This window comes from Dryas octopetala, chromosome 7, assembly GCF_963921425.1.
Source record: "Dryas octopetala chromosome 7, drDryOcto1.1, whole genome shotgun sequence".
NCBI lineage: Eukaryota > Viridiplantae > Streptophyta > Magnoliopsida > Rosales > Rosaceae > Dryas > Dryas octopetala.
In genome coordinates, this window is record NC_141372.1 from 11294079 (window position 1) to 11313808 (window position 19730).

General features: G+C 43.3%; 3 protein-coding genes across 3 annotated transcripts; all 3 read right to left on the reverse strand.

The window, feature by feature from the left end:
* Positions 1-8315: 8315 nt before the first annotated feature.
* On the reverse strand, positions 8316-8975 carry LOC147279666 (uncharacterized). Its single transcript, XM_086252055.1, has one exon. It carries the CDS (start codon positions 8973-8975, stop codon positions 8316-8318), a length of 660 nt encoding a protein of 219 aa, XP_086108181.1.
* A 33-nt stretch (positions 8976-9008) lies between these two features.
* Positions 9009-13337, reverse strand: LOC147279667 (uncharacterized). The gene has a single exon (XM_086252056.1). The coding sequence runs from the start codon at positions 13335-13337 to the stop codon at positions 9009-9011; it is 4329 nt and encodes a 1442-aa protein (XP_086108182.1).
* A 2918-nt stretch (positions 13338-16255) lies between these two features.
* On the reverse strand, positions 16256-17568 carry LOC147279668 (cationic peroxidase 2-like). Its single transcript, XM_086249820.1, has 3 exons — positions 17041-17568; positions 16778-16940; positions 16256-16671 (listed from the first exon to the last, which is right to left on the reverse strand). The coding sequence occupies exons 1-3, from the start codon at positions 17437-17439 to the stop codon at positions 16256-16258; spliced, it is 978 nt and encodes a 325-aa protein (XP_086105946.1). The 5' UTR covers positions 17440-17568.
* Between the last annotated feature and the right edge of the window lie 2162 nt (positions 17569-19730).

A 19730-nucleotide genomic window follows, 5' to 3' on the forward strand; every position in this document is an offset into this window, starting at 1 on the left:
GCATCTCTTGTCTCTCATGGCTGCAGAATAGATATTGATGGACAATACTATTTTTTTTCAATTTTATTTAGAAACCACATAGGAGATGACAGTCACCATTTGAGAAATTAGCGTATTTGTGAATGTACTTACCACACACAAATACACAACACCAAAAAACAAATCACTTATAAAAATTAACACTAAAAAAAAAAAAAAATGGTCACTCAAAAACCAAAACAGTAGTTGTATAACAGTATACAAAAACAACTAAAATGCAAAAATGGATATACATCAAATTGGTGACCGTGTAACAGTCACCGTTTTTAAAGCTAACTTACTAACTAACTGTGATTAATTAACAAACTAATACTATTTAAGTAAGAAACTAATCGGACTATATAGTCATCACATAATACAATGTCTTCCCAACCCAATTGAACCAGGTACGAAATCGCTTCACGACTAGAAACTGGAAATTCCTAGCAAGTTCCAACCCTTTGCAAATTCATAAAAAATAGAGGAACCTGCAGCCTGCAGCAAAAAAGCCAAGATTTCTTCAAAATAACAATAAAAACTTCAACAAGATTATATTTAATGTCAACCATCAGGCTCTTCAAAATGATCTTATTGAATACTTGTGGGCACGTACCGACCTTACGGGAAGGATGGACACAACAATCCATTCGATCACTTATAATTTGCAATATCTATGCTTTCAATAACTAGCCAATTTCCTAGGAAAACCTTTGTCTTTGTATTGTTAATTAGTCCAAGAATGTATGTGTGAGTTTGTACTTTATGTTGTGTGGTTTTTATTGAAGTATTTTGCAATGTTTTATTAGTATAAGTGTTTATGTTCATTTGTATTTGGTGCTGCTGCTTAAAACATCCATGAAGGTACAATGCATACACGAGCATGAATTTTATTTTATAACACAAACTAAACCACAAACATAAATAGTAATGAAGGTGGTAGCCAATTAGCAGCATAAAGAGTTAAAAGAGTAATAAAATGGCGGAGGTGGACTTTTTGGTTCATTTTAGTGGAGCTTGCAATTCAAATTCAACTAGGTACCTAGGCACTAGCTAGGCAGCTAGCTAGTAGATCCAAGTGATGTGGGTCTCAACTCTCAAGTGCTGCGACAAATATAAGAGGTCAAAACGTGGAAAGCATGTAAAGAAAGCCGGCTAATTAGCTGCTACAGAGAAAAAATAGTTCCAACTCTAGATTTGCAATTGCATGCATGGTGCTAGCTAGCTGTTTGGTTCCACGTACAGGCCACTTGACAATTTTTTATTGCTACCAACTCCCTTCTTTTCTTTTTCTTTTGATTAATGTTAACATTTTAATCTAGACTTTTTTTACTTAAATACCAACTGAACTATAGAGGGTATGCTCCCGTATCATCTAAACCTTTTTTCTTGCCAATTTATCACCTGAAATATCAATATATGCCAATGTAACATCTATGTACAGTCAATTTTTCATTAAATCATAACTTTTTTCTCAAACTTCCTAATTTGTCCTTAAGTATAATTAAAAAGAGAGGAAAAAAGAGGAAGGGAGGCCGGCGACGTCGGGGATGGGTTGGCTGGTTTTTTTTTTTTTTTTTTTAAAGTGTATTTAGATTTTAGTTTTGTTTTTTAGATATTTTATAATATGAATTGACAATAATACCTTTCAAGTTAATAGAAAAATTAACAGAAATGAATGGCAGATGCCACATTGGCATATTGATACTTCAAATGTTAAATTTGTAAGAAAAAAAGTTTATGTAGTATGAGAGCATACCCCTATAGTCCAGGTGGTACTTGGATAAAAAAAACCTTTAATCTATAACAAAATCAACATTTACGTGGTCCTTTTCAACCATTTTGTATTTTTCTTTCGTTTTATTTTATAATTGATTCCAATTTTGCATTGGCGTGCTTTTCGTCAACGGGTATTACCTTTTCTTTTTTGGATGAGTTTATTCGTTGTCCACTCGTCCATCAATGATTCCTTTATTCACCGCTATGAGATAAGGTGGGTCATCAGGAAATGATTAGGAATGATAAAATAGATAGAGAAAAATTTATCTATAACAGGAATATATATATATATATAGGCTAAATTGGCACTCCAAGAGATAGTTTATGTCTTGAAATTGGAGAAATTGTTAGTATAAAGGTATATGTGTCATTGTGTTATTGAATTGAAATATCAAATCAACCATATCCCTGTTATAGAGAGTTTTTCTCATATATATAATATAGGATCTGAATCCTCTTCTAGCCTTGATCCCCTGGCCTCATAACTTTTCTAACCTTTTGATTATATGATGCCACTTGTCCCTATCTAAATCCAGGGGTTCAAAATAGCTTTTAAGCTTTATTTTATTTTATTTCAGTTTTTGAACAGAAAATTAATATGCTCTAGAGCTAATTAGTTGGTGAGATAATATGTTGCTAATTAACTACTTTTTTGGGCTCATTACACAATGTAATCTCATGATCTAAACCGTTCATATTTTAGCTCTCTATTCAAACATCAACCTTGCAAAAAATCAATAAAATCAGAAATCATTTATTCGTTTGAACATCATTACAATCATTTCATATTTTAAAAAACTTGTGTTCGTCCATTTACATGAGCACAATTAGTTTACTAATAGTTGACTAAACGATTTCGATCTTGTTGATCTTTTGAAAGGAAGATATTTGAATGAGAATCTAAAAAATAAACGGTCTGAATCATGAGATTATATTGTGTAGTGAGCTAACAATGATGATTAGCGTAATATTATCTTACTAACTGATTAACTTTAAAGCGTTCCTCGTTGAACTGAGCTTTTGAATTTATTCTAACATGTTTTCGATCTAATTTTTTGTATCTAGCTCTTCCTCACAACTCTCTCTATCACTCTCTACTCCCGCCATTACATCCATTCCACCAGCAACCAATTAATGAGGGACATCACCATCGATATCAAAGAATTGTTTGTTACTGCTACACAGTAATTTGTGAAGTCAATCTCTTGGGTATTCCTCTATTTGCAAAGATGGAGTTTTTATTCCTCCATCTGGTTTGTTTTTCCAAAAATTCATCCATGTTTTACAACTCAAAGAAAAAGGTGAACCAAATCAGAAAAAGGAAAATTATATAGTTCTACATATGTTTTATAGAAATTTTTTTTTTTTGCCAGTATACAAATGTTTTATAGATTAAAAGAAGAAAACCCCAACAAATTTGCAGGAAAAACATTAAGAAGAAGAAGAATACTAGATTTAGGTGCAAACCGAAATTAAAAGAAAGGGGCACTATTTAATCACTTTGCTTGACTCATATATAAAATGCAATAGATCTTTAGTCTCATAAATTTTGAACTTCAAATTCATGGAGAACCCCCAAATACAAAGATTCTTATTTTCTCCCAAACCTCTTATTGTTCTCACGTCTCTCGCTCTATTTAAAGTATCAATATTTCTCAATCGGTTGAATTCAATTCAAGAGATTGAAAAGAAAATTGGGATTTAATTGAGACAGTAGAAAAACAATTGTTGGAGTTGTTCTAAGCGGTCATGAGAGTGATTTCTGACAATTGCATATGTCTATGGAGCTGCATAGGAAACTCAGTGCCTTATGTACGCATTAGAGGAGGTTAGTAATTTTCAGTTTCATATGAAGACTTTGCGTACCAGAGAGAAGGGGAGAGATTTTAGGAGAAGAGAGAGTCCAATAAAACCTTTAGTTACACACGTTGCTTATATTTAATGTTTTTTATTTAAAATTTGAGTTTTTTTAATAGTTCTAAATGAGTGTGAACTCTATAGGATGTTATAAGAGACACATGTCACTCTATAATTAAAATGTTAGCTAGGTATGTTATGAGATTAAAAAGCTTAGAAGATGATGATCTGATTCCAATGCTAAGAATCTTGATGTCGCAATTCACTAGGGGATGTGCGTTTTTATAAGTTTTTATAAGATAGCGGGAAGCATCATGAGCTTTCAAGACCAGAAATTTAATAGATAAATCTACTTAATAACATTTACATTTAATTCAAAACATATTTTATTTCATAATTAATTAATAGTGGACAATCATCATATTTTTCTTTGAATTTTAATTAATAATTAAACATTCAAATAGTAATTATTATTAAAGACTAAAAAGTTATTTTACCAAAACGTGAGTCAAGCTCACATTCTACCTTCGGCCGACCACCTCAAGTCTTAAAACCAAAAAACAAAGGAATAACAGTGCTGTACGTATCTTTTAGAGGGTCATGAAGATGTTTCAGAAGGAAGCCAACAGCACATCATGAGCCGCTCATGCTTTTCAATGTTCCCTTTGTTTCCATTGATGACTTGATGTTATATATATATATGGTTTTTTCCGTCCTCCGATCCCTTTTCTTATTTACCTTTTTTTAATTTTCATTTTCTATTAATTTTCTTATCTCATACTGTTGATGCTCAAAAATGGTAAAGCAGTCAACGTCGAGTCGAACCACGTAGGCCCGTTGACCCGCCACTGAGAGGACGACACGTCGAAGTGGGGCAGGAACGGGTAGCTGGGTCCGACTGGTGAGTAATGAGAGAGAATGATATCCAAAGCACCCTGCGCAAGTACACAAAAGTGAGCGGGAAGGGCACCGGTGTGGTGCCGGCCAAAGCTCCTCCGACGCTCAAGTCAGTGTTCAGAGAGATCTGAGAGCAGAGTGAGTGAATAGTATAATAATGATTTCAGTTGTCCTTTTGTGACAAGAAGGTACCTCTTTTATAGTACCTTTGGAAGAGTGTCAACCAATCCGGTGACGACACGTGTCCTTCGTGGTGACTTGCACTGTAGGAGCGCCACGTGGCACCGGTCTCGAGGATCCGTGTGAATTGACACGGGCCGGGGGCCCGGGAGGCTTGAGCTTGGGATGCCGGAGCCTAAGAGGCCGGGGCCCAGGGGGCCGGAGCCCATGAGGCCGGAGCCTAGGAGGTCATGGGCTAGGAGCCCAGGAAGGGCTTAGTCTTTTGGGTCTAGGCCCAAACAGCATGGTGTTAGGCCTTGTGTGACTTGTCGTTATGCCGAGATGATTAGTCGTACGAACAGAAGTCCCCCAAGTTTCCGAGCAAAAGATACTTCTTGGTTGGGAACTTTGCACACAAAGAAGTCCGAGCAGAACGACAAGTGTCCACATAGTTGTTCTTGCTTAAGATACTGTCTAGAAGTCCCCCAAGTTCCTTAGCAAGAAAAGCTGTACTGCAGGAAAGCTTGGGGGTTACATATGAAAGATTTCCCTTTTTTTTTTTTTTTTTTTTGAATTTCTGATCACCCTGTATTCCGAGCAGTAGACACTTCGCAAGAAACCCAGTGAACCCCGTTCAATGTACTGGTGGGATGTTGCCGTCTGTAAAGAAGATTGCAGAATTACAGTGTAGAGCTCAGATATAAAAGACCCACCCTAAGTCTCACCCTTGAGTACTGTAGACATATTTTGGAGAGAGAGAGAGTTGATATTAAAAACAACTCTAAGGAGCAGCTGGGTTTTTTGAAATAGAACAAGAAAACTGCTCGGGTGGGAGTTGGGAGGGGCTCGGGCCGGAAGAAGGTGGGTGGCCGGATCTTGCTCGGGGCGGAGGCTTGGAGCGGAGGAGCTCGGGCCGGAGGGAAGGGGTCGGGTCGGCGAAGGAGCAAGGCTGTTTTTCGCGCTGGGCTCGGGTCGGATTTCAAGGGCTCGGGCCGGAGTGCTTGTGCGCGGGTCGGAGCTGTGGTGTGCGCTGCTCGTCGAGCTCGGGTCGGGGAGAGAGGGTCGGGTCGGCGAAGGAGCAAGACCTGTGTTTCGCGCTGGGCTCGGGTCGGATTTCAAGGGCTCGGATCGGGGTGGTTCTCGGCCTGTGGGGCAGTGCTGTGGTGGGCGCGGGTTGCTTGCAGCAGTGGGCTGCTCGGGGCGGTTGGGTGCAGCCGCGTTGTGCAGTGGCGCTGCTTGGGCCGGTCTTGGCGGCGGCTTGAGGTGCGCGGGCAGGCGGAAGAGGAGCAGGGGTGTGCTCGGGTGTTCGGACTTGGGGCAGGCGAAGTGCGCTGCTCGCCTTGCCGTGCGTGGGAGGGGCCGGAGGGGGCTGGTCGGGTCGGATTCGTGGGCAGCTCGGCTCGGAGCAGCTGGTGGGCGCGGCTTGTGGCTGCTGTCTTCGCTCGAAAATAGCGAGCTCAGGCCGGATTTGAGCGTGGGCTCGGGTGCTTTTAGGTGAGCAATCTCAAAAAATTTTCTACTCAATTGATATACTGATTTTGCCTTGGAAAATTGAGATTTGTGAGAAATATTGCTTGTCCAGCCCGAGGCGGACCTTGGAATTCTGTTTGTCAATTTTGTGGAAAATGTGAGTAGTGGCAGGTAGGGGTGCAAGTGGGTCGGAGCCTTGCCGAGCACTGGGTAGGCGACATGCCTTCATTTTTTGACTATGTAATTTATTGGGTGGTGTTGTTGTCCAGGTACCGAGGAGGCAAGAGAAGTGGGTCGGAACCCGTCTGAGCCGTTGTAGCCGCGGAACATAGGTAAAGGCTTGATTTTTTATTGCTTGTCTGCTTGAATTGATATTGTGAATACTGGCATTGATAAATGATTGGTGGCTGAGCATGTGAAAGGGTGAATGTTGTCAAATTGGGTGTATCCGAGCACATACGGGGGGTAGGAAACCAGTATTGATCTGATATGTCCATGGTGTTGTCTTGGATGAGCAGGTGTGCTGAGGTCGGACATTCCATGGCTTCCTCAGATGATAACAGTTTTATGGAGTCTGATCGGGTGTCCACAAGTGATGGGACGCCGATGAGGCCAAATATGCCTCGACCCCGGATGGGGTGTGGAAATATGGGGGTGGGCAAAGTGCTCAAGACCGTCCAGGAGAGCTTGTCCATGGTGATGGGAAGTGAGGGAAGAGGCACTGGTAGTGAGGACAGCGATGATGGAGAGACACCCACTAGTTGTGATGATGTGGGTGGGCGCATTGTGCCTTATTGGTCCGTGGATGGGTTGTGTGAGAATAGGATGACGGAGGAAGACCTTGAAAAATTGAGGGTAGAGTTCCACATTCCCGATTATATCCACCTGAGCCTCCCGGGAGAGGATGATGTCTTGAGTGACCCGCCGGAGGGGCATATTTTGTGTTTTGCCAAGAGTTTCCACCATGGGTTTAGGCTTCCTCTCCACCCCTATTTCCAGTATATGTTGAGGAAGTTAGGGATTGCACCAGCTCAGCTGACGCCCAATAGTTGGAGGTCATTAATTGGGTTGTATGTGATGTTCCGGGATGAGGGGTATGGTGCCCCGAGTATGGCTCAATTTTCACACTTGTTTGAAATTAAGTCGAGTCCCAAATTGCGGGGTTGGGTGTACTGCTCGCAGTTGGCGAACGGGCAGTTCACCGATGGGGCGACTCGCCAGATACAGGTAGGCCACCCAGACGCTCACAAGGAGTGGAAGAAAAAATGGTTCTTTGCGAGCGGAGCCTGGGAGTTTGGCCGGAGTGAGAGGAGGACCATGAATAGGGTGCCGACAAATTTCCACATAATAGGTTACCTGGCTGAGCCGATGCATTGGTCTATGTACACTTGGATTATTAGCTGATGTTATGCTTATACTTATAGTCGGCTTTTGTTGTTTGATTTTGCAGGGGGTGAGTGGGAGAGACTTCCATTGTCGGAGGGTAGCGCGGAAGAGGTGCGAAGAGTGCTTAGCCGACCTGCTCGAAAGTTGAGCGCTGCCTACCTCTTGTCTCCTGAAAAGTTGGCCAAGTACGGCTTCGGAGTCCCAGGTGAGCTTCTGTACTTCCCCTCTTGGAGTATTAGTTGATGAGATAATAATTTGTGCTCATTGAATTTTTTGTTGTCTTTCAGTGAAAATGGCCAACACGAAGAAAACAAGTAGACCGGTTGGTCATGCCCCGCCCGCTCAGAGGAGGATGATGATGGGGGCGCTGTTGGCCGGAGGTGGCTCGTCCCAGGGGAATGCAAGTAGAGGCGCAACGGTGCCCGGGGGTATGAGGCATGGTGGGTCTACCAACACCCAGGTTCTGAAGGCGGCTTCTCCCGGGAGGAAAAGGAAGACGGGGTTAGATGCGGCCGAGCCCGGGAGAGAGGGCAAGAGGACAGCCACAGCCACTGCGTCTGATCCAGTCCCAGAGGAGGATCGTCTGGCACAGCAGGCAGTGACAGACTTTGGAGGATCCCTGAAGAAGGGGAGGGATGACCGGGTGATTGGCGATGAGGTTGAGCCACTATCCGTCTTGCAGCGGGCCTTCTCCGAGCAGTCCCAGGTAAGGGAAAGTGGTATATGTTGATGAGATGTCCAAAGTTTAAACTTTATAGCTTGTGATAACACTTTCGTGGCATCCGACCTGGCAGGCACTGTTCTTCACTTATCAGGCACATGTTAGTGTTCATGGTAGTTAGGGGCTCAGGTGGTTGGTGCGGAAAAGTTGCAAATTTTTGGCACTTTATGCATTTCTGGGTGAGCTTCCTTGCATCAGCGCAGAGGGTCGGCCAATAATAGCCTTGGCGGATGGCCTTGTGGGCTAAAGAGTGGGCCCCGGCATGATTGCCACAGACCCCTTCATGGATCTCCCGGAGGATGTAGTCGCCTTGTTCGGGGGTAAGGCAGCGCAAGTATGGCAGGGAGAAGCCCCGCTTGTATAACTTGTCGTTAATAATGGTGTACCAGGAAGCTCTATGGCGAAGGCGCCGAGCCTCAGCCTTGTCCGCGAGTGGGTTCCCATGTTTAAGAAATGCAAGGAGAGGGTCCATCCAACTAGCTTGTTGCGCAGATTGGCAGACTTCCATAACATCAATGCTGCGCTGAGGTAAGAACTCAACTGGGACAGACCTCCCAGCTTCATGGTCGACTGCCGAGGCAAGGCGAGCTAGGGCATCCGCCTTCTCATTGTCCGCCCTAGGGATTTGGATGAGCTGGTATTCTGAGAATTGATTGAGTAGGCTTTGAACTTTGGTGAAGTAAGCGGCCATGCGCTCACCCTTGGTCTGGTATTCCTGCGTGACCTAGTTCACCACAAGTTGAGAATTGCTGTAGATTCGGAGTTGCTCAACGTCCATATGTAGTGCCAAAGATAAGCCGGCGATGAGGGCCTCATATTCAGCCTCATTGTTGGATGCCTGGAAGCCGAATCGAAGAGCATACTCAATGGTGGTCTGGTCAGGGGCGATCAAAACAAGTCCGGCTCCACTGCCCTGTTGATTAGAAGATCCATCAACATATAAGGACCAGATTGGGCGATCCAACCTGATTGCTGGAGTAGAAGAAGTGGGTGGGTCGGTGGTCGACACAATGGTGGAGGAGGGCTCAGCCTCGGGTAGGAATGTAGACTCTGAAATGAAGTCTGCAATGGCTTGTCCCTTGATTGCGGGCCTTGGGCGGTAGGAAATGTCAAATTCGCTCAACTCAATGGACCATTTGATAAGTCGGCCAGAGACCTCAGGCCGCTGCAATACTTGCCTAAGTGGTTGATTGGTGAGAACCACGATAGGATGAGCCTGGAAGTATGGGCGGAGGCGCCGGGCTGATGTGACCAAGGCAAGGGCTAATTTTTCTATCTCTGGATATCTGGTCTCAGCATCTTGCAGGGCCTTGCTGGTATAGTACACCGGGTGCTCAACCCTATCCTCAAGTCGAATGAGGACTGAGCTGGTGGCTGTCAGGGAAACGGACAAGTAGAGGAGTAGCTCCTCCCCTGGCCCGGGTTTAGAGAGTAGAGGTGATTTGCCCATGTACTCTTTTAGATCTTGGAAGGCTTTCTCACACTCCGGAGTCCAGTCAATGTATTTTGTCCGAGCCTTAAGGGTTTTGAAGAATGGGGCGCAACGGTCGGTGGCCTTGGATATGAATCGTGTCAAGGCGGCGACCCTGCCCGTTAGACTCTGCACTTCCTTCTGAGTTCTGGGAGATTGCATATCGATCAAGGCTTTGATTTTCTCAGGGTTGGCCTCGATCCCCCTTTGGCTCACCATGAAGCCAAGGAATTTTCCCGAAAATACGCCGAACGTGCACTTGGCAGGGTTCAGGCGCATTTGGTACTTCTTGAGCACGGAAAACATCTCAGAAAGTTTGTGGACGTGGTCCTCTGCCCGGACACTCTTGACAAGCATGTCGTCCACATAGACCTCCATGGACTTACCAATGTATTCTGAAAAAATGGAGTTGACCAAACGCTGGTAGGTGGCCCCGGCATTTTTGAGCCCGAAAGGCATGACTTTGTAACAATATAGGCCCCTGTCAGTGATGAAGGCCGTATTGTCCTGGTCGGAGCTGTGCATAAGGATTTGGTTATAGCCGGAGTAGGCGTCCATGAAACTAAGGAGTGCATGGCCTGATGTGGCATCAACCAGTTGGTCAATTCGAGGAAGAGGAAAACTATCCTTGGGGCAGGCCTTGTTGAGGTCAGTGAAGTCGACACACATCCGCCACTTGCCATTTGATTTTTTGACCATCACAACATTGGCCAGCCAATCCGGGTAGGAAACCTCGCGGATGAAACCTATTTTCTGTAACTTGTCGACTTCTTCCTTCATAGCAGCATAGATTTCGGGCTTGTACTGCCTGCGTTTTTGGCGGACGGAGCGGTGCCGTGGATTAAGACTTAGGCGATGAGAGATCACCTCCGGAGAGATCCCAGGCATGTCCTCATAAGACCAGGCAAAAACTTCAGCATTGGCACGAAGGAAGTTGATGAGGTCGTCTCGGAGGGCAATACTGAGCTGGGTTCCGACCCGTACCTTGCGGTCCGGGTAGGCAGGTGAGATGAGCACTTCTTCCACATGACTGTCATCTGGTTGGGCGATGGCTCTGAAAGATGAATCACGAGGATCTTCGGGAGGATCCGGGGTAGGGCAGGTGGGGGAGACAGAAACAGCCATAGAGGGCATGGCCTCTTTCTTCTTCTTGACGGAAGTCGTATAGCAGGACATGGCTGACACTTGGTTGCCTTTGACTACCCCCGTGCCACATGGGGTCGGGAACTTGATCAGAAGCAAGTGAGTGGAAATCATAACCTTCAGTTGGTTAAGGGCTGGTCGTCCCAGGATGACGTTGTACGCTGTGGGGCAGTCGACCACCAAAAACTGAGTGGTTGTGGTAGCGGACGATGGATACCTCCCAAGGGTGAGTGGAAGGTAGATCCCGCCAAGAGGGGTGACCACATCGCCCGAAAAGCTAAGTAAAGGAGCGACCGACCGGTCAAGTCTCTCTTGGTCAATCCCAAGAGCTGTGAAGGCGGAGGCGAAGAGGATGTTGACGGAGCTACCACAATCAACAAGGATCCGAGCCACATCAAAATTAGCTATGGTGGCTTCAATGACCAAGGGGTCATCGTGTGGGAAGATCAAATCACGTTCCTCTTCCTTAGCAAAGGAAATGGGCGACCACCCGAGCTTAGGAGTCTTCTTTCCACGGTGGAAGTCTACAGCCATAACGCCGGAGCATTGCTGAGCACTTCGGGCGTATTCCTTCCTAGCCCTGTTGGAGTTGCCAGCGAGGGTCGGGCCCCCACAGATGGTATTGACCCGCCCCCGTCGTTGTCCTTCGGTCTTGGCCTTCTCGGTGGCCTCCTTGTCTATAAAGCCATCCAATTTCCCTTCCTGTACCAAAGTTTCTATTGCCTCCTTAAAGGCTCTGCATGCCTCGGTGTCATGGCCATGGTCATTATGATAAAGGCAAAAGAAGTTCTTGTTGGTCCGGTACCGTGTTTGTGGTGGGCGGGGTGGGAGCTTGGGAAGTATGTCCTTGATCTGATGATACAATTCTGTATAAGTAACAGTGAGAATTGTATAGACTTTGAACCTGGAGGCGTAGGATGTCTGATAAGTTTCTTCCCTTCGTTGTCCTCCACCTCTACCATCACCAAATTGCTTCTTGGTGAATTTATTAAACTTTTTCCCGGACCCCCCATGCTGGTTACTCGAGTAGGGCTTGGGCTGGGGTGGCACTATGATGGCCTGGTCGGTACTTGGGCGATCCATGGTGGGCGGCTTCTTCCCATATGTTTTGAATTCCGCAGTAGCATAGGCAATGGCCTCTTGCATAAGTTCTTTGTAGGTGCGCGGATTGCGGCGGTTGAGTTCAAACAAGAAGTCCCCCTCTAGGAGACCACCCTTGAAGGCGGCAAAGGCTACCTTCTCATCACAGTCGCGACACCGAGATCGCTCTAGCTGAAATCGAGTAATGTATTCCCGGAGGGATTCCCTGCTGCCCTGTCGGACTCGAGTCAGGTCATCCGTGGTGTAGATTCTATCGGTCTGGATGATATACTGGCCTAGGAAGAGTTCTCGGAGCTCGTTGAAGCAATCAACCGAGCCCGGAGGAAGTTGGTAGAACCAGTCCCTTGCACTGCCAGAGAGGGTGGAAGGGAAGATTCGACACTTTGTAATGTCATCAGCACCTTTAGATTCCAGAGCGGATCTGAAACTCATGAGGTGGTCGTATGGGTCTTCCTTCCCCGTGTATGGAGTGATTTTGGGAGGTCGGACGTCGCCAACCGGAGGAGTAGATAGGATGCGAGCTGTGAAAGGTCCAGGCAGTTCCCTTGTTTCTAAAGATGGGTGCCCACCACGACTTCCTCCCTCCACTCTTCTCAGGCGCTCACTGATGTCCATGAGAAGTTGTTGGAGCTGGTCTGGTGGAAGAGAGCCGCTGTTACCGGAGTCAGCGACTTGTTCACTTATGAAAGTGTTACTTTCTGCGCGGCGCCCAACCGAGAGGACCTGCTCTTCTCCCCGTCGTCGCTTGGGACGGGGAGCCTGTTCCTCCTCCAAGTCTCGGGGGCGCGGGTTGGATCGCCCCTGCTCCTCCTCCAAGTCTCGGGGACGCGGGTTGGATTCGTCCCGGTTCGTCCGCTGCTCTTCTCGCCGAGAGCGGTTGTCGTCGAGTAGATGACGACAGTCCCGATAAATGTGGAACTCTTCAGAGCGGGTGGGATGCTCGCCAGATCGAGCCCGGGTGACCGGGTGGATAAGTCTCTTTTGGAAACCTGGGGGTGGATGGCTACCTTGCCCTACATCCAATTGGCGGGGAACATTTTGGTCCCTTCGGGGGGGATCCCTCATCTCACCACTCCGGAGAGTGGTGTGTTCGTCCCTGTCATGGGGGTTCCTCCTCTCACCACTCCGGGGAGTGGTATGTCCTTCCCTGTCACGGAGGAGTCGCTCATAAAGCTGTGTTGCACCTTTTTGGAGGTCGAGCTGTTCCTGGGTTCGTTGGAGCTGAGCCTCCAATCGCTGGATGTACTCCTCCTGATCAGATTCGGCAGTCTTCTTGCCTCGCTTGTCAACCAGCGGGGTGTTGTCGACTTGGTCGAGGATAGGACCTCCGTCAGACATTGTGAGGGTCGGTAGCTCGGAAGCTAGGAAGCTCGGAAGCTAGGGAGCTCGGAAGCTCGGGAGCTCGGAAGCTCGGAAGGTTTTTGCACCTCAACTGAGGGTAGAGAATTCAATGGGGAAAAGTTGTAAGTTTCCCACAGACGGCGCCAAACTGTTGATGCTCAAAAATGGTAAAGCAGTCAACGTCGAGTCGAACCACGTAGGCCCGTTGACCCGCCACTGAGAGGACGACACGTCGAAGTGGGGCAGGAACGGGTAGCTGGGTCCGACTGGTGAGTAATGAGAGAGAATGATATCCAAAGCACCCTGCGCAAGTACACAAAAGTGAGCGGGAAGGGCACCGGTGTGGTGCCGGCCAAAGCTCCTCCGACGCTCAAGTCAGTGTTCAGAGAGATCTGAGAGCAGAGTGAGTGAATAGTATAATAATGATTTCAGTTGTCCTTTTGTGACAAGAAGGTACCTCTTTTATAGTACATTTGGAAGAGTGTCAACCAATCCGGTGACGACACGTGTCCTTCATGGTGACTTGCACTGTAGGAGCGCCACGTGGCACCGGTCTCGAGGATCCGAGTGAATTGACACGGGCCGGGGGCCCGGAAGGCTTGAGCTTGGGAGGCCGGAGCCTAAGAGGCCGGGGCCCAGGGGGCCGGAGCCCATGAGGCCGGAGCCTAGGAGGTCATGGGCTAGGAGCCCAGGAAGGGCTTAGTCTTTTGGGTCTAGGCCCAAACAGCATGGTGTTAGGCCTTGTGTGACTTGTCGTTATGCCGAGATGATTAGTCGTACGAACACATACCATCGAGGTTTTATTAAATTAAAATACTACTTCATTTCTCATAATGAAAATATGTATGGCTTTCTAACATACAAAGTAAAGATGTACACTTTATTTACTTTCACTAATAAATGAGTACATGGTAATTTGAATTTTCGTTAAAATAAATAAACCAAAAAAACAAAGAAAAAAATCGAATGGGGCTTAATTGTGCCATTAAGTTGATATGAGACGTGCTTTCCTTGTAGGAGTACTTTCGATCTCTTCAGTTAATTGCAGAACAAATTCGGCGAATTTTACCATTTGTGGTAGACTTTACACCAATTGTACTCATCTTCACCATGGACCTTCCAAACTCAACATTGAAATTCAACGCTTGTAAGCCTCTTACACCCAAAAAGCGTTGGACAAAGTTTTTTGTGGAGGCATCAGTCCATAACCATTCTTCAAATTTGTAAAGAAAGTGTTGCATCAAACCGATTTGCGCTGCCTGTGTCTAAATCAACACGCCTGGTTGCATCACCATTTGTGGGCAAAGTGATCGCGCGTAGTTGTTTTAAAGTTCGACAGCCTGTAACTAAAGAATTGGCAAGCTGAAGTGCCAATGGTGTGCCCACCTAGTGATCATGACAAATTAAAATGCAAGTGAGCGAGTGAATTAGTTGAAAAGAATAATAGTTAATAATTAATATATTAAATTATTACTCGATCTATCTGTTAATGCATGCTTAATTACCAACAAGCGTGACAAGATCTTGAGTGTTGAGAGTTGAGACTGAATGCTTTGAACTTGAAAGAAAATCAACCCAATAATCTCCCCACACACAACCCAATATTCATTCTCTCTCTTGAAAGAAAATCAACAGCCACTGTGAAAAAGGAAGCCGCAACTATTGTAAGTCTTCTTTCTACTGTGATTTTCAGATCTGTGCTTTAATGAAGGCAAATAAGTAAACAAGACAGTGTGTTGTAAAGGAAAGCTATAGGAAGACAAAAAAATACACTTTATGTGAACGATTTTGCATTAATGGTCCCCATAGTCACCATTTTGTATTTCTTTGAAACTTCAACTGACTTTTCTGTAAATTAGATTGTGCAAGAAAATTAGAGTGTTGTTAAGGAGAGGATTGAGCAGGAAAATCATAGTGTGGTTAAAAATTGGTGACTATGAATTTTGCCAAAAATAATTTGTGTCATTTGAATTTCAATTTTCAAATAATTAAAAAAAAGTCGGATCCACTGCTATCCGATAGAGCACCAAACACAGTATAATTTAGTCAGACTGTTTATCCGGAACAGTACCAAACGTCTAATAATATTTTAGATAAACAATAAGTATTTTCCGAAACAGATTAATACCATCTGACAGAAATTAGTCAATACAGTCCGACGTACTAAATGAGCCCACAATGTATTAAAATTGCGGCCAATGACTAGTACATGGCATCTAGTTTCTAACTTTCTATATATTTGTCCGAATAGGTCTTGAGTTTATAACTCATAGAAGGTGAGTTAATTAGTAGAAAAAAAAAGTAATTAAAATTGTCTTTAAAATAAGAAAAGAAGAAGGGGCTTTATTGTGCTAAAAAGTAACTAAATAATTTATGTTGATATCCGACTTACTTTCCTTTCAAAAGTACCCTCCTTTAATTTAGTTGATTGCAGAACGCACGGATCCAAAAAATTTCACCATTATTTTCTTCAATTTTATACCGATTTTACGCCCAAAAATGTCCTTCAAAGAAATGGTTTGAAATATATGGCAATATTATTCTTAGTCTCATAATGGGAATATATGGCTTTAATTTTCAACATAAAAACAATGGCACTTTATTAACTTCCAGTATTGAATGCGTACAAGGTTACAATTTTGCTAATAAGCAAAATATCCGCTCGATCTATTAGTCTTTTGGGCGGATAGATTTTGTTTATTAGTGATGCATGCAATACGAACGTTTATTATTTCAACCCCTTCCACTGTCTCTATGCTATTTAGAGGCGCTTATCCGCCTCTATTATTAATTTTAGGGGCGAATCTTTTATGCCTTTAGCTAATTCATATTATTTTTGTAGTGAAAAGAGAATAAAGTAAAGGTTGTGGCCGGCTCAATTGTCGACTTGCTTTCTTTTCTGGAGCAATCTCATTTCAGTTAATTGCAGAACAGATACGGCGAACTTCACCATTTGTCCTAGATTTTATCCCGATTGTACTCATCTTCACCATGGACCTTCCAAACTCTACATTGAAATTCAAAGCTTGTAAGCCTCTCACACCCAAAAAACGTTGCACAAAGCTTTTTGTGGAGGCATCAGTCCATAACTTTTGGTCAGACTCAAGTATTCCGCGACCATTCTTTAAATTTGTAAAGAAAGTTGCATCGAACTGATTTCCACTGCCTGTGTCCAAATCAACACGCTTGGATGCATCACCATTTTGTGGGCAAAGTGATTGTAGTTGAGAAAGAAATGAAGCATCGATAGAAGGGTCAGCACCGGTTCCGGTGAAGTTAGAGAGTCTGTAACTGAAGAATTGACAAGCTGAAGTGCCAATGGTGTGTCCACCTAATGAAATCACAAATTAAAATGCAAGCCGGCCAGTTAATAATTTGTACAAACGAAAATAATTAATATAGTGAATTTAATAGTTAATTAATGCATGTATGCTTACCAACAAGCGTGACAAGATCTTGAGTGTTGAGACCGAATGCTTTGAACTTGGCCTTTTGTACATCCATGGAGTCTCTAAAGCCAGGCAAATTGGAAGTCTCAGATGCCAATGAAACCCGTCCGTCTTTTCTTCCAGTAGGGACCTGCCAACTGAAGCCTTTGGTCTGCAAGATATTAATGAATTATTTATCAGCCTCATGATCGAGTATATATAATGCATGTGTAAATATATGTTCAAATGAATTAATAAATATTGTTAATTACCAGAACAACAGAATCACGGGCCGCTAGAGCGAGAATATCAGCACAGGAGACAACTCCAGGGCATGCAGCTTCAAGCTTTGTCTTTGCATCGTCAATGACTTCCCAACCTCTTAATCCGAGGTTTGGGCCGGCGGTTTTCTCAGTGTTTTGGCCGTTGAGAAGGACAGAAGCATCACAACCTTGGACAAAGCAGTCATGAAAATGCATCCTCAATAAGCCTGGAGCAACTGAAGGATTGGATTGAAAATGAGTTTGGACTGTTTGTTTGACAATAGACTCTGCTCTAGGACATGTACGCGAATAGAATCCAACACAGGTTGCTGCTTGGCCTTGCACCAAGGTGAAGGTAGCCAAGCCAAGCAAGAGAAACATCATGAAAATGGAGTTAGCTCCCCACATTTTGATGCTTATAGAATTAGAGCTAGCTAGATATATAGCTAGGCTATATATTGGAGATATATAGTGTAGCTAGATAGACGATGACACTTTAAGCTAAGTAGGCAGGCAGCTATATATATATATATATATGTGTGTGTGTGTGTTCTAAATTTCTAATATTCAAGTTTCTGGTGATGTGATGGAAATGAAGTGCTTGCTTTGGCTTATGAAGTTGTGGATTCTAATGAGTGAAGCCTCGAGTATTTATAGGGCATAATGTAAACACGGAGTGAGATTCACAAGGTAAACAAAGACGGCTACAAATTAAAATGGGGCCAACCATGCCAGAAGAGGCCAAAGATCAATTCAATATATTCATGCATGGTGCTGTTCCACTTGACCATTATTTCGTTTTCATTTATATTTTCGTTGTGACCAACTTTCTTATTATTGCTACCTTCCGGCCAGTTATCCATTTTTGTTGTCAACTATATATTAATGTTACAGTTATAATAATTGTAAATAAACCTGCACCGTTTGCTTTTTGGCTCTATTTCTTCACCGTCTGGATAAAGTGTGTCATCTTAATTGTTATTTGAAAAACAAAAAGATAAACAAAAGATAAAGTGGGTCATCCCCCATCCGAATTCGGATTGATTAGGAAAGTTTGAGAGGACTGAGACAATTTTCTCAAAGGTAATTAAGAATATAAGAACAAAATTGGGTGGGAACATAAATAAAAACAAAATAATTAATGGTCAAGCTAGTGGAACAGAACTTCATCATCAATTAGTATATATAGCTGATGAATACATGGTATACGTACATCTCATGGAATACCCTAAACCCTACGGTTAGAGAATGTGTCCATATGGCATTATCAAAATATTCAATCCAAAGTCTTAAACACAAGACAACCAAGATATATGTCTCGGATCTAAAGATCGCCTAGTTACATTAATTATTACAGATTGGAAATATATTGTTTAGTCAACTATTAGTAAACTAATTGTGCTCATCTTTGAATGCAAATCTAAAAAATAAATAGTTTGAATCATGAGATTATATTGTGTAGTGAGCTAACAATGATGGTTAACGTTATATTATCTTACTGATTAATTAAATATTAGCACTAGTGCGCTCTTCGTTGAACATAGCGTGCTTTTGAATTTATTCTCACGTATTTTCTCTATTCCTCTGTCTCTCTTCCTCATAACTCTCATTCTCTACTCTCGCCATTACATCCACTCCACCAGCAACCAATGAGGACATCACTATCGATATCAAAGATAGACTTTTGGGATTGTGTTACTACTACACATTAATTTGTGGAGTCATTCTCTTGGGTATTCCTCTATTTGCAAAGATGGAGTTTTTATTCCTGTTTGTTTTTTCATAAATTCATCCATGTTTTACAACTCAAAGAAAAAGGAGAACCAAATCAGAAAAAATAAAATTATATAGTACGTTCTACAAATGTTTTATAGATTAAAAGAAGAAAAATTCAACAAATTTGCAGGAAAAACATTAAGAAGAAGAAGAACAATAGATTTAGATGAAAATGGAAATTAAGAGAAAGGAGCACTATTTAATCACCTTGCTTGACTCATCTATAAAATGCAATAGATCTTTAGTCTCACAAATTTTGAACTTCAAAATCATGGAGAACGTACCCCCAAATACAAAGATTCTTATTCTCTCCCAAACCTCTTCTTGTTCTCATATATGTCTCTCCCTCTATTTAAAGTATCAATATTTCTCAATCGGTTGAATTCAATTCAAGAGATTGAAAAGAAAATTGGGATTTGGGATAGTAGAAAAACAACTATTGGAGTTGTTCTAAGCAGTCAAGAGAGTGATTTCTAACAATTGTATCTATTTATGGAGCCGCATAAGAAATTTAGTGCCTTATGCGCGTGTTGTAGGAAGTAAGTAATTTTAAGTTTCATATGCAGACTCTGCTTACCAGAGAGAATTGAAGGGGATAGATTTTATACGCCTCCATCATTTTTAAATTGCCACATCAGTTGGAGGAAAAGACATTTTTACCCATTTAAAATTAGACATAAATCCTAATTAAAGCCCTTCTCCATTTTTAATTTTTTTTTTCAATTTTCTGCACAAAGAGTAAAGCTTTGTCCCCAGTCCGAGGAAGCTTTCTTCTCTCCAATATTCTCATTTCCTCACCAAGTTGAAGCAATATTAATCTCATTTTGTTTTGTAAGACTATACAAAATGATGTTGGTGCTTTTGGATTCCCCTCTATATATGTTGATGCTTGTATTGTTAATCTAGTGAACTGGGTATCTGGT

Coding starts and splice junctions, on each gene's coding strand:
- LOC147279666 (XM_086252055.1), bottom strand. CDS start 8,975: ATGGCCGCTTACTTCACCAAAGTTCAAAGCCTACTCAATCAATTCTCA.
- LOC147279667 (XM_086252056.1), bottom strand. CDS start 13,337: ATGTCTGACGGAGGTCCTATCCTCGACCAAGTCGACAACACCCCGCTG.
- LOC147279668 (XM_086249820.1), bottom strand. CDS start 17,439: ATGTGGGGAGCTAACTCCATTTTCATGATGTTTCTCTTGCTTGGCTTG. Junction 16,941..17,040: donor CCCGTGATTCTGTTGTTCTG/GTAATTAACAAT, acceptor AATATCTTGCAG/ACCAAAGGCTTCAGTTGGCA. Junction 16,672..16,777: donor AGATCTTGTCACGCTTGTTG/GTAAGCATACAT, acceptor TGATTTCATTAG/GTGGACACACCATTGGCACT.